The sequence below is a fragment of the Palaemon carinicauda genome, chromosome 37, assembly GCF_036898095.1.
Source record: "Palaemon carinicauda isolate YSFRI2023 chromosome 37, ASM3689809v2, whole genome shotgun sequence".
NCBI lineage: Eukaryota > Metazoa > Arthropoda > Malacostraca > Decapoda > Palaemonidae > Palaemon > Palaemon carinicauda.
In genome coordinates, this window is record NC_090761.1 from 47,389,213 (window position 1) to 47,411,031 (window position 21,819).

General features: G+C 38.7%; 3 protein-coding genes across 3 annotated transcripts in view; 1 reads left to right on the forward strand and 2 right to left on the reverse strand.

Moving 5' to 3' along the window:
- Positions 1–8,831, reverse strand: part of LOC137629627 (tripartite motif-containing protein 2-like) — a 135,477-nt gene extending 126,646 nt beyond the window's left edge. Inside the window, exon 1 of the mRNA XM_068361136.1 lies at positions 8,560–8,831. The gene's annotated coding sequence lies outside the window, so the exon portion shown is untranslated. The remainder of the gene's footprint in view (positions 1–8,559) is intronic.
- Positions 1–21,819, reverse strand: part of LOC137629628 (uncharacterized) — a 53,975-nt gene that overhangs the window by 13,668 nt on the left and 18,488 nt on the right. The gene's annotated exons all lie outside the window — the stretch shown is intronic.
- LOC137629629 (coiled-coil domain-containing protein 93-like) overlaps positions 12,999–21,819 on the forward strand; it is a 103,189-nt gene continuing 94,368 nt past the window's right edge. Inside the window, exon 1 of the mRNA XM_068361143.1 lies at positions 12,999–13,192. Coding sequence (XP_068217244.1) covers positions 13,142–13,192 — 51 coding nt within the window. The 5' untranslated portion in view covers positions 12,999–13,141. The remainder of the gene's footprint in view (positions 13,193–21,819) is intronic.

Genomic DNA, 21,819 nt, shown 5'->3' on the forward strand with positions numbered 1-21,819 from the left:
CAAGAAACCCGTATATGCAAGATTGAACCATACGAGGAATCATATCATTGTCATGTCATTTCAGGCTTATAGGTATTAAGAGAATAAGAAATGTTATCAAAAGCCTAACATTTCATTGAAATATTTAAGCTGTTCTTCTAGGAGAAGGACACTCCAAAATCAAACCATTGTTCTCTAGTCTTGGGTAGTGCCACAACCTCTGTACCATGGTCTTCCACTGTCTTGGGTTAGAGTTCTCTTGGTTGAGGGTACACTCGAGCATACTCTCCTATTTTATTTCTCTTCTTCTTGTTTTGTTATAGTTTTTGTAGTTTACATAGGAGATATTTATTGTTGTTACTCTTCTTAAAATATTTTTTTTCTTTCCTCACTGAGCTATTTTCCCTGTTGAAGCCCCTGGGCTTATAGCATCCTGCTTTTCCAACTAGGGTTTTAGCTTAGCCAGTAATAATAATAACAATAATAAGAGTTTGCCATTGACAATTCAAAAGGCAGTTAAACCATCAAGGTTAAGTTTCTCAATCTATTTATGTAGGATATTTTTATTTTCCTACTAAATGGATCATGCACGTTTAGGAAAAGAAACTTAACAAGGTTAATTAACGCCAAATCTCTTGGACTGATAATAATCTACTTAATTAATCTCCTTTACTTACATCTTATATCTTTTGATAATGTCACTGATACGTAATCAGAGTTATTCAACTTTATTTAAAATTTTATTGTCAATGGTCCTGTGCACGTTTAAAGACTGAAGGTTTAATGGCCTCTCATGAATGGCAAAGGCAAGGGACAGTGACATTGCCCCAGCAAGCAGGAAAAGGCCCTATAGACTGTCCATATCTTACATATGATCAGCGCCCAACCCACTCTCCACCCAAGCTAGGACCAAGGGGGGCCAAGCAGTGGCTGCTGATGACTTAGCAGATAGATCTATAGGCTTCCTCACCGCCCCCCCCCCCCATCTTAACGATGGTGAGGTTACAGCGACCATAGGAACTAATGAGTTTGAGAGGGTCTCGAACCCCAGTCTGGCAATCACCAGCCAAGGACGTTACCAACAGGCCATCACAACTGTTTAAGTACTGTGCCATTTTCAACTTGAAATTTTACTTCCAAATGTCCTTCTCCACTACTAATCCTTTTCCTTCTTTTAGAATAGATAATAATGAATGTGTAACTAATGTCAGATCTTGTGTCATTCACAGCGTTACTTTAAGAATCCTTTTGCCCTTCCGATCTCAGCCGAAAAATTAGAATTATGCCTCTAGAGTCTACAGTAGACTCGTGTCCTCAATTCTGGCTGCAACTGAGAAATTATGGCTATTTAAATTGTACCTAATTCACCGCTATTCCCTGCTTAAGTTATCGGATCTCCTCTGAGAATCGAACCTTGCTTCAGGCTAGTGGGAAGAGAGAGACAATCAATGGGTTACAAAGCTAAAGAAAACATGAGGTAGCTAAAAATGTATGTAAAGTATGTATATTCTTCATCGGACGCTTTTGTTCCTTGGAGAATTTGACATTAGGAAAAATGTTAACTGTCTGGTTTCCAGTAAGTATCTATGAGTAGATGTTGCAACTCGATAGATGTCTCTCTTTTTTTTAATAGTCACCCTTCCAAATACTGACTAGACCCAGCAATGTTAAATTTCCAACGGGGTGACCAGTAGCATGGCGAACGTGTTAATACATACAAAGCATAAGAAAATACATAAAAAACAAATAAAACATTAACAGACATATACACACAATACACACACATACACACACACACATATATATATATATATATATATATATATATATATGTATATATATATATATGTATATATATACATATATATATATATATATATATGTATATATATATATATATATATATATATGTATATATATATATGTATATTATATATATATATATATATATATATATATATATATATATATATATGTGTGTGTGTGTGTGTGTGTGTCTGCGGACCAATTTTTAGCCCTATTTTACCTCCATTAGGTCTTCCTTTCTTCCTCCTTAGTCCAAACTCATCTAATTTACCTGATGGTACAACTGCAGGCATTTCTCTCGTCGCATCTTGGCACTGAATAACTTACCCGGCTTGATACGAAAAAATAACTCCTACTGCCTTAAATAACATAATAACTCCCACTTCTATAATGACAGTTACGGTCATCGCTTAGTATTGAAAGATGTGCTTTTCACAATGAGTGGGAAATTATGGGGATATAGTTTGAGATGTGTATGTGAACTGGAGGCTGGGTAAACAATGCGTAACCGTACTTTGTATTACGCAGTCATTATTATTATTATTGTTGTTGTTGATGTTGTTGTTGTTGTTGTTGTTGTTATCATTATATTATTACTATTATAATTATTATCATTATTATTATTGTTATTATTATTATTATTATTATTATTATTATTATTATTATTATTATTGTTGTTGTTGTTGTTATCATAATAATATTACTATTACAATTATTACCATTATTATTATTATTATTATTATTGTTGTTGTTGTTGTTGTTGTTGTTGTTATCATTATATTATTACTATTATAATTATCATTATTATTATTATTATTATTATTGTTGTTGTTGTTATCATAATATTATTACTATTATAATTATTACCATCATTATTATTATTATTATTATTATTATTATTATTATTATTATTATTATTATTATTATCATCATCATCTAACCTACAACCCTAGTTGGAAAAGCAGGATGCTATTAGCCCAAGGGTGCCAGCAGAAAAAAAAGTAACCCTGGGTATTAAATCTTAATAAGAGAAATAATTAATGCCATTGTATTTAAGAAACAACAAATGAATCGCATAACTTCCGAGTGTTTTGTTTGATAATTTCCTCAATAGGACTCATTGTATTTGATGAGCTGTCACGTGCATATTGTTTGTTGATGATTCAGAAGTGACATTGGCAAATGACTTTATATAAGGCGATTAAAAATAGTTTTATTATTATTATTATTATTATTATTATTGTTGTTGTTGTTGTTGTTGTTGTTGTTGTTGTTATTATTGTTATTGTTATTATTATTATTATTATTATTATTATTGTTGTTGTTGTTGTTGTTGTTATTATTATCATTATTATTATTATTATTGTTATTATTGTTATTATTACTATTATTATTATTGTTGTTGTTGTTGTTATTATTATTATTATTATTATTATTATTATTATTATTGTTGTTAGTATTATTATTATTATTATTGTTAGTATTATTATTATTATTGCTATTATTATTGTTATAATAATAATAATGATAATAATAATAATAATGATAATAAATATAATAATAATAATAATAATTATTATTATTATTATTATTATTATTATTATTATTATTATTATTATTACTAGCTAAGTTACAAGATGCTGTAAGCCCAAGGGCTCCAACAGGGAAAATAGCCCAGTAAAAAGAAGGAAATAAGGAAATAAACTATATGAGAAATAATGAACAATTAAAAGAAAATATTCTAAAAAAAGTAACAACATCAAAACAGATATTTCATATATAAACTATAAAAGACTTATGTCAGCCTGTTCAGCATAAAAAAAATTTGCTGCAAGTTTGAACTTTTGAAGTTCTACCGATTCCACAACTTGATCATAGCTGGAATAAAACTTCTAGAATACTGTGTTGTATTGAGCTTCATGATGGAGAAGGCCTGACTATTAGAATTAAGTGTATGCCTAGTATTACGAACAGGATGGAACTGTCCGGGGAGACCTGAATGTAAAGGATGGTCAGAATTATGACAAATCTTATGCAATATGCACAATGAACTAATTTAACGACGGTGCCAGATATTAATATCTAGATCAGGAATAAGAAATTTAATCTTACAACAATGAATTAAAGAAGGCAAATTATCTTCTTTTATTTATCGCAAATTATATAAATAAACTTTCACCAGACTTGTAATCACCGAAACTCTCCCAATGAGTTCGTAGTAGGGTGCATAAAAAGCCTTTTATTTCTGTAGGCCTAATCTACAGGAAGACTGGTGACCTCAAATTTGCCTCCAATGAAAAGATAAAGATGGCACTTATGTCATCATAGCGAATGGAGTACATTCTGTACTTGTGCTGAAATGGTATATTGCATAATTTCTGTTTCATATTAGGGCAGACACGAGTTCTTGCTTTATTAAATCAAGTAATGACTAACGACAACTTAAAATGAGCATTTTTGTCTTATAAATTAAACATTGTTCAATAATATGGATCTTTATTAGAAAAAAGTTTTCCACTCAGAATTCTCAAAATAAAAAATAAGCAAACAGGTCTTTAAATTAATTATAACTAATATAAATCATATTTTCACACGCAATAGCGAAACTCATGGCTTCCGAACTCTCTCTCTCTCTCTCTCTCTCTCTCTCTCTCTCTCTCTCTCTCTCTCTCTCTCTCTCTCTCTCTCTCTCTCTCTCTCTCTTATATTTATTGTAATAATTGGCATAATAAGTAAGGAAATATGTTGCGATATTACTGTCCATGATAATTATCGTCATTCTGTTTTTTTTTTCGGCATGTAAGCTTAGTTTGGAATGAGCGGGTCCTGAAATTAGACTACTGCCACGGGAAAGTTTTATTTTGATTTTATTACTTTTGTTTTGTCTAATTTTTTCTTAGCCTAAGTCGTTTCCTTTTATTGTGTACGATCCCTTTATTTTTCTATGAGGATTATCAACTGTAGACTGTAACGAGAATCAAAGTTTGTATATATAGTGAGTGGTGTGTGAGAGAAAGAAGGGTTGTGAATGGCCGTGTCCCGTTGGCATGAGGGCTTAATCGGATCAGTCTTGTCAAAACCAAGCGTGTTAGTCCTTGGTCACATGAAGCATTATCCACCCGTTGGTTGGGTGGCTAACGGCCGTCAAACCGGCCGGGGTTTCTTAGGAAGAAAGCCGAGCATACTCGGACGGCTGACGATCGTGGGCCACTGTCAACCTGACAGGTCGTGTGAACAGTTGCATTTGAATACACGTAAGAGAGCTAGACGCCGCTTAAACGACGCCTGCCTGTCTGAAAGAAAACAGGTCGTGTGAATCGGCCTTTATTTTATCCGTCTCCTGGTTCCTTATTGCTCACTCCGCAAAATAAGTTTGCGGGCACTCTATCCCTTTATAGATAGGTGCAAAGCTTCTAAGCCTATTCTTATTATTGTTATTAAGTTTATATTATCTGTCTTAAATAAATTAATACCGTAATGAGATGCTCAATCTTTACTTTTGTTCCATTCTACCATGAAATTAGATAGGATAACACCTTGCTATAATCAGTTTTTGCAACCTATTGTATTGTGGTCAGTTTGAACTTCTTAAATTCTTCTTTTATATTCTCAATATCAATCGACCTACTCATACTGACTTCTTCCCTTACTGACCAGGAATTGAGACGGTCTTGCTTGAGCCCCAGTCTGGCACATCGACCGGCAGGAACGTTTCTGATAGACCTCCACAGCCTTAGCACCAATATAAATGTTTTTATTATTATTTACTATTTTCATAGTTCTTATGCTGTAGCCCTGATCAATACAACTGATAGACCTTGGTTACGGCAAGCAAAAGTGCTTTCTCATTCCTTATCACTTTGAACTGACTGCTCTGATATTTCCATCATCATTTGCTTATCGCTTTCAACGACTTAAGTTAGGGGCTTTCCAACTTCTTAATCAGATATTGATATAACAATCAGTAAATAGTCAGTAATCACCAAGCAAATTTGAAACAATAAAACGGAGAAGCAATAAAAGACGCAGGAAAAATATCTGGCTTTAGAATTCGATTGTGCTGGATATATAGGAAAAGGTAAACTCATAAATTTTGCAAAGAAAGGATAAAACTAGTCAAAATAAATAACCCCCAAAGTTTATCCAAGTGTGTAAAGATTAAGGACGTGGGTATTTTCACCCACTGGTGAAAATAACGCAATGTTATTTGCAACTGGAGATCAGAACCATCCGAACCAAGTCTCGACTCTTGTTCTTTCGTAAAATCAGTACATCCCGACGGTTACATACATTAAGAGTCGTTAATAAAACTAATTAAAAAGACTGTAACTTATTTTCTAAAATTGACATACCATTTTTTTTTATGACAGGAATAATAAAGGTTGTTGAAATGTAAGAATAAAGCTGCAATTAGTTTGCATAAGGCTAGCATTTAATTAATTTAGTAATAAAAACAAATATTTACGACCTAATTTTTATCTAATTGTTTAAATTCATTGTAATTTTTTGGCCTTACTACTTTCACGAACTTTGCTTTTGGTCTTCCATTTTTTTTGAGAACTTGGATGAAATCTCCATATTGTTTTTTGTATTCTTTTGATCAACTTCGACACTTGATAACCGGGAGATGAACTATAACTTTTCACATTTGTTGAGAGAGAGAGAGAGAGAGAGAGAGAGAGAGAGAGAGAGAGAGAGAGAGTTACAGTAGGATCTCATCTTGAACATTCAGTGCTTTCTCTAACGATCATGGCCATTATTTGATAAAGAAGTTAGGTTTTGAATCCTAGTTGCAAACAATGCTTCCAATTCTGCCAGAGACATACGAAGAACTTTTGAAACAGAAAACATAAGCTTACTTCATTTTTTTATTATTTTTCAAGGGGCTGATAAACGTTCGAAATGCATGGTATAGGGCATTGAGTATATTTTCATTCTTTGCACACACTAGTGATTTAAGAATACGAAATATTTCTTTTTACTAACATTTTCTTTGATCTTTAATTAGCATTACTGTTTTCGTATGTCTAACGCCTTCCATCATGTCACAAAACGTTTGAAGAACATTTTGGATAATTTTACTTGTCTCTCTTCTTTTAAAATCAGAGAATATGGATCTTCTATCCAAATTATCTTGCGCAAGTATTAAATAAAGTAGAAAATTGTGCTTATTCACCTTGTAAATACCATTAACGCAAATAAATTCTGGAATTTTTCTATACATGCCAATCATTTCATTAGTTGCAAGAGATGTAATTTCAGTCACATGCCAATCATTTCATTAGTTGCAAGAGATGTAATTTCAATCACATGCCAATCATTTCATTAGTTGCAAGAGATGTAATTTCAGTCACATGCCAATCATTTCATTAGTTGCAAGAGATGTAATTTCAGTCACATGCCAATCATTTCATTAGTTGCAAGAGATGTAATTTCAGTCACATGCCAATCATTTCATTAGTTGCAAGAGATGTAATTTCAATCACATGCCAATCATTTCATTCGTTGCAAGAGATGTAATTTCAATCACACTGTGTTTGTCAACTGAAATATTAATTTTCTCACGTTCGTGCTTCGGAAAGGTTACCGAGAACTTTTGCTTTCTTCTTCTTCAAATGTCTCACATCTTGTAAGGGAACGAACATTGAATATTTAGTAGACTCAGAAATTTAAACTTGTTTCCTGATAACATTTTAATTGTTTCTTCCAATTCTCTCTTCTCTCATAGTCAGTCTTCTATGCTGGTTGTAGTACTGCTGCAAGTCTGTAGCCACTTCATGAATCTAAGGCCATTCCTTTCGATGACAAGCAGTCTCTTTGAGGTATCCGGCTAAGCATGTAACTAACAGAAGAGAAAAGAGAAGGAAATGCTATATAGGCTCTTCTGACTAATAGTGTACGGTAATTCACACCTTAACTATCGTGTGCAAATAACATATTGTTAGTTTCACCTCCGGGTGCAAATACCAATTTCGAAAGATCAAATATATTAGTCGACCTTTAACCAAATACGGATTAGGCTTCACCAATAATAAAAGATAATGCTATCTAATACTAAGCACACTCATACTATATATATATATATATATATATATATATATATATATATATATATATATATATATATATATATGTTATATATATACATATATATACATATATATATACACTATAATTACACACATATATACACTAGTGTACGCAATCCGTCAAAAATTAAGGGTAAATATATAGATAGATATGCGCACACACACCCACCTCTCACTAGGGTATGACTACTCCCGTCCCCTCTAATCGAGGGACCGTGATAGCTGAGTGCGTGATATATATATATATATATATATATATATATATATATATATATATATATATATGTGTGTGTGTGTGTGTGTGTATATATACATATATACATATATATAACGGGGGCAGTACCAGCCGAACTCGGTTGAGTCCCTTGTCAGGCTGGGAGGAACGTAGAGAGGAGAGGTCCCCTTTTCTGTTTCATATGTTTGATGTCGGCTACCCCCCAAAATTGGGGGAAGTGCCTTGATATATGTATGTATGTATTAGCTAAACGTAAATAAGTTTAACAAGCTATGTTAAGAGGCTACTGTATAGATATATTTAGCAAGCGTGTGTATTTTGCTTTTAATAAAATGAAACCATTTTCCTCAGTCTGGAAATGTGTTGATGGTTACCTATGAGACCTTTTTTTTATTGGCCAGGGTTTGGTCTAATTTTGAAAGCGTTGAAATTATTCAAAGCTTCACTTACCTTTATGATATGGTTCAGACAGCAAACTTAAGATGACGCCACAAAAAACCGTCGTATTTTTTTTTCTTTTTTGTCGTTTATTTCTATCGTATTAAATTTACTGCGTTTTTCTACATCGACCTTTTTATATCTATGGTTTTTATTATCACGGTATAACAGTACTTCAACACTCAACAAGTTGATATGCGCTTAAATCCCATCCAATATTACTGATCGGGTTTAAAAATGTATAATTGAATATCAAAGAAATATTATCACCATTCAGTCCACAGCACTGAAAGACAAGCACAAACACTACAGCATTGCGCCAATAAAACTTTGATAGATGTCGTTTTCACATCAGAAGACGACAGAAAAATTCGACTGCTTTCGATAACTTCCACTGACGGAAGAAACGCCATAACTCACATTATCCGAAGATAACACCTTATCTTTGCAACTGATAACCGTTACAAAAGCTCACTCCACTAAGTTTGTGAAATATGGCTACGCAGTCGGTGCTATCGATGATGATTTATATATATATATATATATATATATATATATATATATATATATATATATATATATATATATATATATATATATATATATAACCCTTTCCACTTGCTATTTAAGAGTTTAAAGTGGTATCATTCCTTACCTGATCTTCTATGAAAATAGACATTCTCTTATGGACTCATAATAGAATTACAGCAGCCATACGAAGAAGAAAAGAAGAAGATAATAGGAAACGTGCTATTTAAGAAAGAAGGAATAGAGAAAAGAAAAGAATATATTTATCAGATGTGGAAAAAAAAGAGAGAAGAAAATAAAAGAATTGGAATAAAGAAGAAAACCAAGGAGGTGCCGATGGAAAGGCGAATTCCTCCGCCCATAACTGAGTTGAACTGCACATCCAAAAATGCTCAACTTGAAAGCAAATTTCAGGGGAAAAGATGAAGATAATTTGTGTGACTTATGCAAAGAGGAAGAAGATACTACAGAACATTTATTTTTATGCCCAAAATTAGGACAGCTAATGAATGTAAACATGAGTTTAAATACGCTGAAAAATCCTAGCAGGGATCTGGCTGCATTTATAGGTAGGGCAATGCATATAAAAGGAGAATTTAAGAAGTCCAAACTGACCACAATAGGTTGCCAAAACTGATGATAGCAAGGTGTTATCCTATCTAATTTCAAGGTAGAAGGGAATGAAAGTAAAGATTGAGAATCTCATTACGATATTAATTTATTTAAGGCACAGGTACTGTAATATAAACTTAATAACTATAATAAGAATAAGCTTAGAAGCTTTGCACCCATCTATAAAGAGATAGAGTGCCCGCAAACTTATTTTGCGGAGTGAACAATAAGGAACCAGGAGTTTGAGAAGGGAAAATCTGAGGCGATGTATTTTTATCCAACTGGAAACTTATCTCATTTTACGTCATTGGTATTTTGCTTGGGAATTTCATTCAGATTAATTAATGCTATATGTTCCCAACTCTCTCTCTCTCTCTCTCTCTCTCTCTCTCTCTCTCTCTCTCTCTCTCTCTCTCTCTCTCTCTCTCTCTTCGTAGATACAGTATGCATTTGGATGAACCTAGTGTTTGAAAGTGAAATAGATCATAGTGTAAAATGTTAATTTTGCCAGAGTAACGTGATTTTCAATGCTAGAAGAATAGCATATTGATAATTGAATAAGGGAGAAAGGATCATGTTGCCCATAGCCCATTTTGATATATATATATATATATATATATATATATATATATATATATATATATATATATATATATATATATATATATGTGTGTGTGTGTGTGTGTGTGTGTGTGTGTGTGTGTGTGTGTGTTAAAGTTCCGAGAGTAAAGCAAAACAGTCTTCACATGCGTCTATTGGTAGAAAAAACATTCAGTATGAACTTAGTTTAAAGTTTTAAACGTAGAACACTGCAATAGCGGATGAATTAACCAGAGCTCTTAACCTAAAATGAGCTTGTGCAAATTATTTTGGTAGAGCATCAGATATATGGACAGAGCTAATCAGCATGGAAAAGCTATAATGAGATGTTACTATCTAGTTATCATAAAATGTACAAGTGAAGTAGCTAAACCCGTCTTTACGTAGCATTACGCTTTGGAACTTTGAACTGTATTCTCTTAAGTTTTACACTTGAAGTTACACTACCCGACAATTTAAAAGTAATTGGTTGGCTAGGGCACCCGCCATTCGTTGAGATACTACCCTTAGTGGGTTATTGGGTCCTTTGCTTGGACAGACAGTACTACATTTGATCCCTCTCTCTGGTTACGGCTAATTTTGTCAGTGCCTACACATACATCGAATAATCTGGCCTATTCTTAATTTCTTTTCACATTCTCCTCTGTCCTCATACACTTGACATCATTGAGATTACTAAACAACTAATTCTTCTTAGGTCAAGGCGTTAACTACTGCACTCTAATTCTTCAGAGGCTAATTTCCTCTTGGTTAGAGTAGAAGAGACTAGCTATGGTAAGCAGCTCTTCTAGGAGGACACTCCATAATCAAACCATTGTTCTCTAGTCTTGAGTAGTGCCATAGCCTCTGTACTATGGCCTTCCACTTTCTTGAATTAAGGTTCTCTTTCTTGAGGGCACATGCGGGCACGTTGTTCTAGCCTATTTCTCTTTCTCTTGTTTTTTTTTCAAAGTTTTTATAGTTTATATATGAAAGGTCTAATACAATCTTGTTACTGATCTTAGTATATTTTATTATAACTTTTTATTACTTCCTTGTTGGAGTCCTTGTGCATAACATCTTGCATTTCCAACTATGATTATAGCTTAGTTTGTAATAATAATAATAATAATAATAATAATAATAATAATAATAATAATAATAATAATAATAATAATAATGATAACTCTCAAACATATATTCTTTAAAAATCCAGTTTGAGGAATACATTTCAGTACGTAATTTTTGTCTGAATCCTTGCATTGGAGGTTAATTGTCTTTTACGAACTTCTCCCAAAACACCTTATCTCTTTCTAGACACAATCTTCTTTCCTATTTATAATTAAGCAACCAATCTTTTTCTAGTTTTATTTGCCAACTCTATCTTTAATTATAAACTCTCTTACTATTATAATTCCTTCTAATTTTTTGCTAGTACCCTCCCCCTTTGCTAGCACTCTTTCTTTAGACCTATGTCTACTTCTTAAGCTTTCCCTTGGGATAATTTAAGCCCTTCTTCTGCCTCTAACTAAATTGCTTTTCTGTCCTTCCCATGACCTTCTATTTTCTTGAGACTCCCTGCTATAACACTTTTTCTTTTACTAGATAGACTACGTCTATCATAAAATTTCCTTTATTAGGGATAGTGTATGCCCTTTTTTCTGCCTCTGACTACATTACTTTTCTCTCCTTCCCACGACCTATTTCTTCCCTGGGACTTTCTGCTTTGACACTTTCTCTCTCACTTGATAGACTCTGTCTATCACAAATTTTCCTTTTCGTGGACCTACAAAGGAGTCTCCCTACCGGGGTCCTTTTCTCTGTTATCATGCCTGTCAATCTGTCCCTTTTTCCCCTGTTACTTTGATTAGTAGTAGCTAGAGGGACCTGTCCTTCATTTAGTTATACGGGCATTGACCTGGAATCTGCTTGCAAATTCCAGCCCGTGGGATGCTTGGTGTATAGCCATTACCCCCACCTGAGAACATAACCAATATCCCAGGCTACTGAATGAGGATAAGCAGTTCACTCGAAACTACTACTACTTTTTGGCCTTACATCAATTAGCTTCGACTATCTAAATCTAACGTAGATTAAACTATTAAACTTTAAAGTAATAAAATCACTTTCTAATTTAATCCCTTTTCTCTAACATTGATTACTCTTACCCTATTTACGTTACAAGTTCATTTATACATATATAACGCTCTCCAATTCAAATTACATTCTTTTCTGGGCTGCCCAAAGGCAAGAGCCCGGGTCTTACACATGGTAAGGCAATCTATACAGACAGACAGACAAAACACCTAACTATCAAAGCTTGTATATTATGTAGAAATTGGCTGAAAATTTTGAACAAATTTAAGAAATTCAAGATTACGTTAATAATTTTACCTACTATTATCAAACATTTGGTTTCGAGTCCGAACCGAAGTGCCGACATAACGCAGGGGTGCCATTCTTACGATAATTATCGTACATGTACGATTGTTTTTAGGTCCCGTAAGATGCACGATACATACCTTAGGTATGTACATATACGTGTGTGTGTGTTTAATTAAACAATATACTAAAATATTTTGAAGTAAGTCAATCCTGTAACTCCTTGATAATTATATTGAAACTGTGTACGATAATTTTGGTTGAAAAATGGTAATTTTAAGGCTCATGTACGATAATCCAGTCGAACTAATCTGGCAATCCTGATGTCATGACGTCCAGAATGTAAACAAACACTGGTGGGAGGTTACGATCGTGAATCAGCTGATCGCTGTTTGATGGGTTAACCAAAATTAGCGTTCTCTTTGACCATGAGTTTAAATTCTACGTTCCACTGACTAGAGTAACACGCTAAACTAAGTAAAAAGATTATATAATGAGTCAATCTCTTACAAAACCTCGCTCCAGTAGTGCACGAGAAGGCCAGGTAAGTGTTCTTAACCTAGTGTAGACTATCTGTCCCGTACTATGCATAAGATACTACTGTAAAGGTACTTTATTTACACAGTCCTATTCTTACTAATCGAGATTCTTTCCTATAACGTTTCCCAGAAAAGCCCTGTTTTCGTATAAATGTAATTACGATTTTTTATCTGTTAGCATAGGGTAAGGAATATGGGTAGACAGGTACTGGCCACCCCCATTTGGTAAGGACACGGTGATATAGATCAGGTTAGGTTTGGTTACTTTATTTTAGTTCATATTTCCGTAGTCTTTGTGTAACAGCGGCCAGTTCCTCATGTGTTGAGTAAAAATGGACATTAACTAACCTAAACTTTCCCCCTAACTTGCAAGCCGTGTCCTAACCTACATACCTAATGGGCCTGCGACCCCCTCCTTACACTACCGTGTTCTAAGTTAGTCATAATAATTCATACAGGTGGCTGCTATCATACATACACCCCATTTTTCAATATTAAACTTACCCGATAATCATGTAGCTGTCAACTCTGTTGCCCGACAGAATTCTATGGAGGGATACGCCAGCTATCACAATACTAGAAGGGGGTGTTCTTACCAGCGCCACCTGTGGCCAGGTACTCAAGTACTTCTTGTTGACACCTCCTCAATTATTCCTCTGTCGTGCTTCTGACAAGACGTTCTGGGATACGCTTATGTTCTTGGAGTATTTTCACGACTTTGGTGAAGTATTTCTCTTTGATTTCGGCTGTCGCTTTACTGGAAAACTTCTATTTTAGCTTAGTTAGCTTTTGGAATTATTTTGATTATTTTTGGTGACGAAGAGAGTATGAACTCTCGTTCACCTTTCAATGGCCGACCCTTCCCTTAGACGGAAGTGTTGGTGTCTAAGAGAGTATAGACTCTTTTTCTTAATTTTGCTTAACAAAAGTTATAGATTTATTTTATATCTCTCCGCCTCTTATAGGCCTCTTCGATTAACTTCCTTTTATTATAAACTTATTAAAATTAATTTTTATATTTGTTTATATTCGACCTTCCTAATAGTAGGCGGTCTTTTCTTGGTACCGAAGTTAATTATCGTGAGCCCGTCATTTCGGTTTTACCTGTTAACATATTATGCTATTTTAAGGTCTTTGAAAGAATTTCTTTGATAGTCTCGTACTTTTTCAAAGTTGAACTAACGTTTTGTTTGTCTCGGCAGTTGTTGACGTTCAGAACGTTTCAACTTGCACTCTATCGTTACGATAGAGAAAGAATGTTCACGGTTTCACATTGCAGTAAGAGTAACCGTGTCTAGCGTTTTGTTCATTCTTTCTTAACTTAATGGTTTTGATCCTATAAGGAACTTTTCTTTTTGGGAAATATTTCAGTTTTTTCCTTTAACAATAATATGTTTTAACGATATATATGATTGGGCTCTTCTCTCAGGTTCTAAGTCAAGAGAGAGAGAGAGAGAGAGATAGAGACGGAGGGAGAAAGAGGATAAACGTTTCCCTCAAGCCTGCCAGGCGTACGAGTAACGTCGTTATCGTTTTGCTCTTATCCCTAGTCTCTTTAGGGGAAGAAACTAAACGTTTCTAGAGTGATCTAGTGTTTAGTCTCTTTCCAGCCACTGAATTTTCTTTCATTAGATTTTTCTGTTACATTGTAATTCTGTTTTCGCAATTACTAACTTTTGAGAAGGATAGAATTGCGTGTTTCAGGTACAAACCACTTAAAGTTTCGAGTTCAGTGAAATAAGTGCAAACAGAAATCAAAGTGATAAGTGATTAGCGCAAAGTATGTCAGTGTTATGCGTGAGGGTACTTTTGTGCGCGCCAGTCGTCCTCCCAGTCCGGGACCTCTTGCAAGCTCCCAAGCCCAGGGGAGAAGCAATGTCGAAGGGCATAAGGGTTCGGCAGGCCTTGATCGGCGCACAGAAGTATCCTCGGTGGTTGTGGGCGTGTCTTACCGAGACCGTCACTCCCACCCGCAGACGATTGAGCCCTTATTTTGCTCGTCTGCAGAAGAGATTTAGAGGAGAAAATAAAGGCAGAATTACGCTGGTCTCAGGTCTCAAGACCTCTTAAACGTAAAGTCCAGGCCTATGCCAGACGTACGAAGTAAAGTTCAACAACCCGGCTGCACCCGTTCAGCCTGTGCTGCACCCGCCTGCACTCGCTGCACCCAGTCGCAACACCATCTGCCAGGCGTACGATGTTGTGGACTCTACTACAGTCCATGCAAGCACAGCTTTCGGACTTGATGCGTGAGTGTCGTGCTGAGAGTGTTGCACCTCCTGCACCTGTGGTGCACCAACCTCCTGCACCCGTTCAGCCTGTGCTGCACCCGCCTGCACCGGTGGTGCACCCGCCTGCACCGGTGGTGCACCAACCTCCTGCACCCGTTCAGCCTGTGCTGCACCCGCCTGCACCGGTGGTGCACCAACCTCCTGCACCCGTTCAGCCTATGCTGCACCCGCCTGCACCGGTGGTGCACCAACCTCCTGCACCCGTTCAGCCTGTGCTGCACCCGCCTGCACTCGCTGCACCCAGTCGCAGCTCCATCTGCCAGGCGTACGATGTTGAACCACTTTCGGAGTTTGCTGTTCACAGTGTTGTTCAGCCTCAGCCTTCTTTAAGGCAACCCTTGCTTTGGGATCAGGAGAGTTACACTCTTCCTCCTCCTCCCCTTGCTGCTCCTCCAGTGGTGCAACTCTCGGTTGGGGTACAACAACCTCTCCCCTCCGTGAGTCTGTCTGCTCAACCAGCGCTGCACCGAGTTCAACCCTCATCTAGGCAAGCTCATCTACACCATGCACTTGCGCCTCAGGAGCCTCAGCTTGCTAGAACTTTACCTTGTTCTGCGCAGCCTCAACCTTCTCATGCTCCACTCATCTCTCAGGAACAGGAACGGACTACTCCGCCTCCGTCCTCCGCTTAGCTGGTACAATCCTTGGGTGCAACTCTTGCTAGGAGTCAACCTCCTTCACCCTTGCACCTGCCTTCTGCTCCGTCTGTTGTTCAGCCTATGCAGTCTGAACCTCAGGTTTTCCCTCAAGTTGAGGAAACCTCTGTTGTTGTTCCAGCTCGTTCTGACTCTGCTGTTCAGCATACCATGGTTCAACCCCATGCAAGCATGCATTAAGCACTCTAGCACTGGTCATGGAATTTCTGAGAAATGTTAAACGCCATGCACACGCTCTGCTTTCCTTTCAGCAGGCTCTGCTTACAGCAGGCTCTACTTCCTACATGCTCAGCATTCAGCATGCTCTGCATTCAGCATGCTCTGCATACAACATGCTCTGCATACAGCATGCTCTGCATTCAGCATGCTCTGCATACAGCATACTCTGCATACATCATGCTCTGCATACCTTACCGCATGCTTCTCAACACATCTTGGGTTGTTGCCAACTCACTAGACTGTCAAGCAGTTTCATAACGTTGCCTTCTAGTCTGCTGCTTTGCACCAGTGAACCCTCACTCAGAGAACTTAGCTTTTCTAGGATAAGGTCCCTGTAGATGAGAAAGTTCTTTTCCCCCTCCTTTTGATATTCCCTTGAGGACTCTGTCATTTGGAGGGAGCCTTTAGCTGCATAACCTCTTATGGACTTTTATTTAAGCATAACATGCTTACAGGGAAGGTAATGGTTACACTTCAGCCGCTAATCCCGTCTGTTACCACACCTGCTCCCATAGACCTTGAGCTGTGTTGCATGACATGCAGTCCAAGCTTAGTCCTTGTTAGAGGATTTTTTGTTTACGGAGTCAATGTGTCACGGGGAAGACGTTCAACAACCAACAGAAGGGACTTGTTGTGACGCAGTGGGCAACCTCAGCAACCCGTTAAGGAGTTGTCTGTACGACCCAGACAGTCTAGACAGATTCGGGTTGTCACTGTACTTCCTCGCTTGCCCATGATTGACAGTTTACAGACTGTGCAGCAGTATCATGATCTTGTGTCCGGCTCCGTCAGACGACTGGCTTTTAAGAGCTCCCTCAAGTCGTCGCTGTCGGGAGATTTTCAAATGGACTATGGATCTGACCAAGGAACTGGGCCTCCTGGTCAATTTTGAGGAGTCTCAGCTCGTTCCATCCCAGACCATTGTCTCCTTGGGTATGGATCTTCAGAGTCGAGCTTTTCGGACTTGTCCGTCGGCCCCAAGGATCTTCCAAGCCCTAGAATGCATCCAGAGCATGCTGAGAAGGAACCGATGCTTAGTCAGGCAGTGGATGAGTCTAACAGGGACACTTTCATCGCTGGCCCTGTTCATCGAGTTAGGGAGACTCCACCTCCGCCCCCTTCAGTATCATCTAGCTGCTCACTGGATAAAGGACATGACGCTAGAGACGGGCTCAGTTCCTGTTTCCGAAGAGATGAGGTCTACTCTAACGTGGTGGAAGAACAGCATTCTTCTCAAGGAAGGTCTACCATTGGCTGTTCAGTCCTCCGACCACCGTCTCTTCTCGGACGCATCGGACACGGGCTGGGGTGCGACACTGGACGGACAGGAATGCTCGGGAACATGGAATCAGGAGCAAAGGACACTTCACATCTATTGCAAGGAGTTGTTGGCAGTTCATTTGGCCTTGATAAACTTCAAGTCCCTCCAGCTTAACAAGGTGGTGGAGGTGAACTCCGACTACACCACAGCCTTGGCTTACATCTCCAAGCAGGGAGGGACTCATTCGAGGAAGTTGTTCGAGATCGCAAGGGACCTCCTCATTTGGTCAAAAGATCGAAAGCTCACGCTGGTAACGAGGCTCATTCAGGGCGATATGAATGTCATGGCAGATCGCCTCAGCCGGAAGGGTCAGGTCTTCCCCACAGAGTGGACCCTTCACAAGAATGTTTGCAGCAGACTTTGGGCCCTGTGGGATCAGCCAACCATAGATCTATTCGCTACCTCGACGACCAAGAGGCTCCTCTTGTATTGTTCTCCGATTCCAGACCCAGCAGCAGTTCGCGTGGATGCCTTTCTGCTGGATTGGTCCCATCTCAACCTGTATGCATTCCCGCCGTTCAAGATTGTCAACAGGGTACTTCAGAAGTTCGCCTCTCACAAAGGGACACGGCTGACGTTGGTTGCTCCCCTCTGGCCCGCGAGAGAATGTTTCACTGAGGTACTGCAATGGCTGGTCGACGTTCCCAGGACTCTTCCTCCTAGAGTGGACCTTCTGCGTCAACCTCACGTAAAGAAGGTACTCCCAACCTCCACGCTCTTCGTCTGACTGTCTTCAGACTATCGAAAGACTCTCAAGAGCTAGAGGCTTTTCGAAGGAGGCAGCCAGAGCGATTGCCAGAGCAAGGACGACATCCAATCTCAGAGTCTATCAGTCTTTATGGGAAGTCTTCCGAAGCTGGTGCAAGGCCAATGCAGTTTTCGTCAACCAGTACCAATGTAACCCAGATTGCTGACTTCCTGTTACATCTAAGGAACGTAAGCTCCCTATCAGCTCCTACGATCAAGGGTTACAGAAGTTTGTTGGCAGCGGTTTTCCGCCACAGAGGCTTGGATCTTTCCTCCAACAAAGATCTACAGGACCTCTTAGGTCTTTTGAGACCTCAAAGGAACGTCGGTTGTCCACTCCAGGCTGGAATCTAGACGTGGTCCTAAGGTTCCTAATGTCATCAGGATTTGAACCGCTCCAATCAGCCTCTTTTAAGGACCTCACATTAAAAAACTCTTTTCCTCGTGTGCTTAGCAACAGGTAAAAGAGTAAGTGAGATCCACGCCTTCAGCAGGAACATAGGTTTCTCATCTGAAACGGCTACATGTTCCTTGCGGCTCGGTTTTTTTGGCTAAAACGAGCTTCCTTCCCGTCCTTGCCCTAAGTCGTTCGAGATCCCAAGCCTGTCCAACATGGTGGGGAACGAACTAGAGAGAGTACTTTGCCCTGTTAGAGCTCTTAAGTACTATTTAAGAAGGTCAAAACCATTACGAGGACAATCAGAAGCCTTATGGTGTGCTATCAAGAAGCCTTCTCTACCAATGTCTAAGAACTCAGTTTCTTACTACATCAGGCTTCTGATTAGAGAAGCAAATTCTCATCTGAAGGAAGAAGACCTTGCTTTGCTGAAGGTAAGGACACATGAAGTGAGAGCTGTGGCTACTTCAGTGGCCTTCAAACAGAACCGTTCTCTGCAGAGTGTTATGGATGCAACCTATTGGAGAAGCAAGTCAGTGTTCGCATCATTCTATCTCAAAGATGTCCAGTCTCTTTACGAGTACTGCTACACCCTGGGTCCATTCGTAGCAACGAATGCAGTAGTAGGTGAGGGCTCAGCCACTACATTCCCATAATTCCATAACTTTTTAACCTTTCTCTTGAATACTTTTTATGGGTTGTTCGGTCGGCTAAGAAGCCTTCCACATCCTTTTTGATTTGGCGGGTGGTCAATTCTTTCTTGAGAAGCGCCGAGGTTAAAGGTTGTGATGAGGTCCTTTAGTATGGGTTGCAGCCCTGTATACTTTAGCACCTTTGGGTTGATTCAGCCTCCAAGAGGAACGCTGCGCTCAGTAAGGAAGACGAACTTAAAAAAGAGACAGAGTAACGGTTCAATTCGACTTCCTTACCAGGTACTTATTATTTCATTGTTATTTGAGATAACTGTTATATGAAATATGGGATACTTAGCTATCCTTTAATCTTGTACACTGGTTTTCACCCACCCCCCTGGGTGTGAATCAGCTACATGATTATCGGGTAAGTTTAATATTGAAAAATGTTATTTTCATTAGTAAAATAAATTTTTGAATATACTTACCCGATAATCATGATTTAATTGACCCTCCCTTCCTCCCCATAGAGAACCAGTGGGACCGAGGAATAATTGAGGAGGTGTCAACAAGAAGTACTTGAGTACCTGGCCACAGGTGGCGCTGGTAAGAACACCCCCTTCTAGTATTGTGATAGCTGGCGTATCCCTCCATAGAATTCTGTCGGGCAACAGAGTTGACAGCTACATGATTATCGGGTAAGTATATTCAAAAATTTATTTTACTAATGAAAATAACATATTTCTTTAAAAATGGGAAGGTAAAATTTCCTTAGTAGCCTAATGATTCTTTCAGAGAAAATAGGTGTTGTTGGGTTATTTGTAATCGTTCTGGACGATTTTGATGACATTATCTCTGAAATCCGTATTTTTCAATATTAAACTTAGCCGGTGATTATATAAGCTGCAGCTCTGCTGCCAGACAGAAAAACTCTACGTTCAAAATACGCCAGCGATCGCTATGCAGGTAGGGGGTGTACATCAACAGCGCCATCTGTCGAGCAGGTACTCAGTACTCAATGTAAACACAGAACTCAATTTTCTCTCTGTCGTGCCACCGGCAAGACCTACTAAATTCGCTGTTGCTTACTGGATTGGTTTTCACATATTTTGGTGAAGTACACATTTCTAGTTTTGAGCTTTCGCTTTGCAGACGTTATCTTCAATACATCCTTGCATTCTTTTATTGATTTTGGATTATTTGTTGACGACTTTGGATAGATTTTGAATTCCCCTTTGACTAATTCAAGATGGCTGACCCTTCTCAAGTCCCTAAGTTCAGGAAATGTAATGCTAGGGACTGTTCAAGGCGTCTTCCGAAGGCCTCTATCGATCCTCACACCGTTTGTTCCAATTGTCGGGATAAGACCTGTCAATTGGAAGATCGATGTGAGGAATGCGTTGGGCTTTCGGAATTCGATGAAATCGAATTCCAGAAATACACACGTAGGCTAGAGAGAGATAGAGTCAGGAGAAGTTCATCTCGCTCCGTTGATTTTTCCTCTCCTCATGCCCCACAACCTATTCCTTCCCCTGTAGTGGTTGCTCCTGATCCCCCTTCTAGCACTCAACAACCTTCGATGGCAGATATGATGCGTGCCATCCAGGCTCTGGGTGAGAGAGTCGAGTCATTGGCGAGTGACCGTAACCAACTCATGGCAGACGTCAAGGAGTTGAAGTGTAAGAGTGCAGTGGGTAGTGACAAAGTGAGTGGTAGTGTTGTGGAAAGTGTTGTAGATAGTGTTGCGCTTGAGGGTTCGTCTGTTCGTGCCTGTCGTCCTCCCAGTCCGGGACCTCTTGCAAGCTCCTAAGCCCAGGGGAGAAGCAATGTCGTACGACCAAAGGGTTCGAGAGGCTTTAATCAGCGAACAGACGTTCCCTCCGTGGTTTCGGGCGTATCTAACCAAGATCGCCCCACCCACACGAAGACGAGAGAGCCCATTTATTCCTCGTCTGCGGAAGAGGTTTCTCAAAAGAAACCATGGACCAAGGTCTCGCGGCCTCTTAAGCGCAAGTCGGTCCCTTCTGCGCAAGTCCAACGGCCCAGTTGTAGCCACTGGGTCAGTTCGGACTCGCTGCAGTCTTCCGATGACTGCACACCTCCTAAGAGAGGCAAAGCGGTACCGCATCAGGCAGTAACACCGTCTGTTGCCGCACCTGCTACTGTAGACCCTAAGTGGTCTTTGCTGCAGACCATGCAGTCACAGTTAACGTCATTGATGCAGGACTTTCGTGCGGAGAAGATTGACGCTGCACCAACCTCTAGCCTACAACCACCCACGGTTGTGCGTCCAGTGGACGCTGAGGCTACCTTCTCCCGCACTCCAGCTGTGAGAGTCCCGCCACCCATGCGTTCCAGTGTACCCTGCC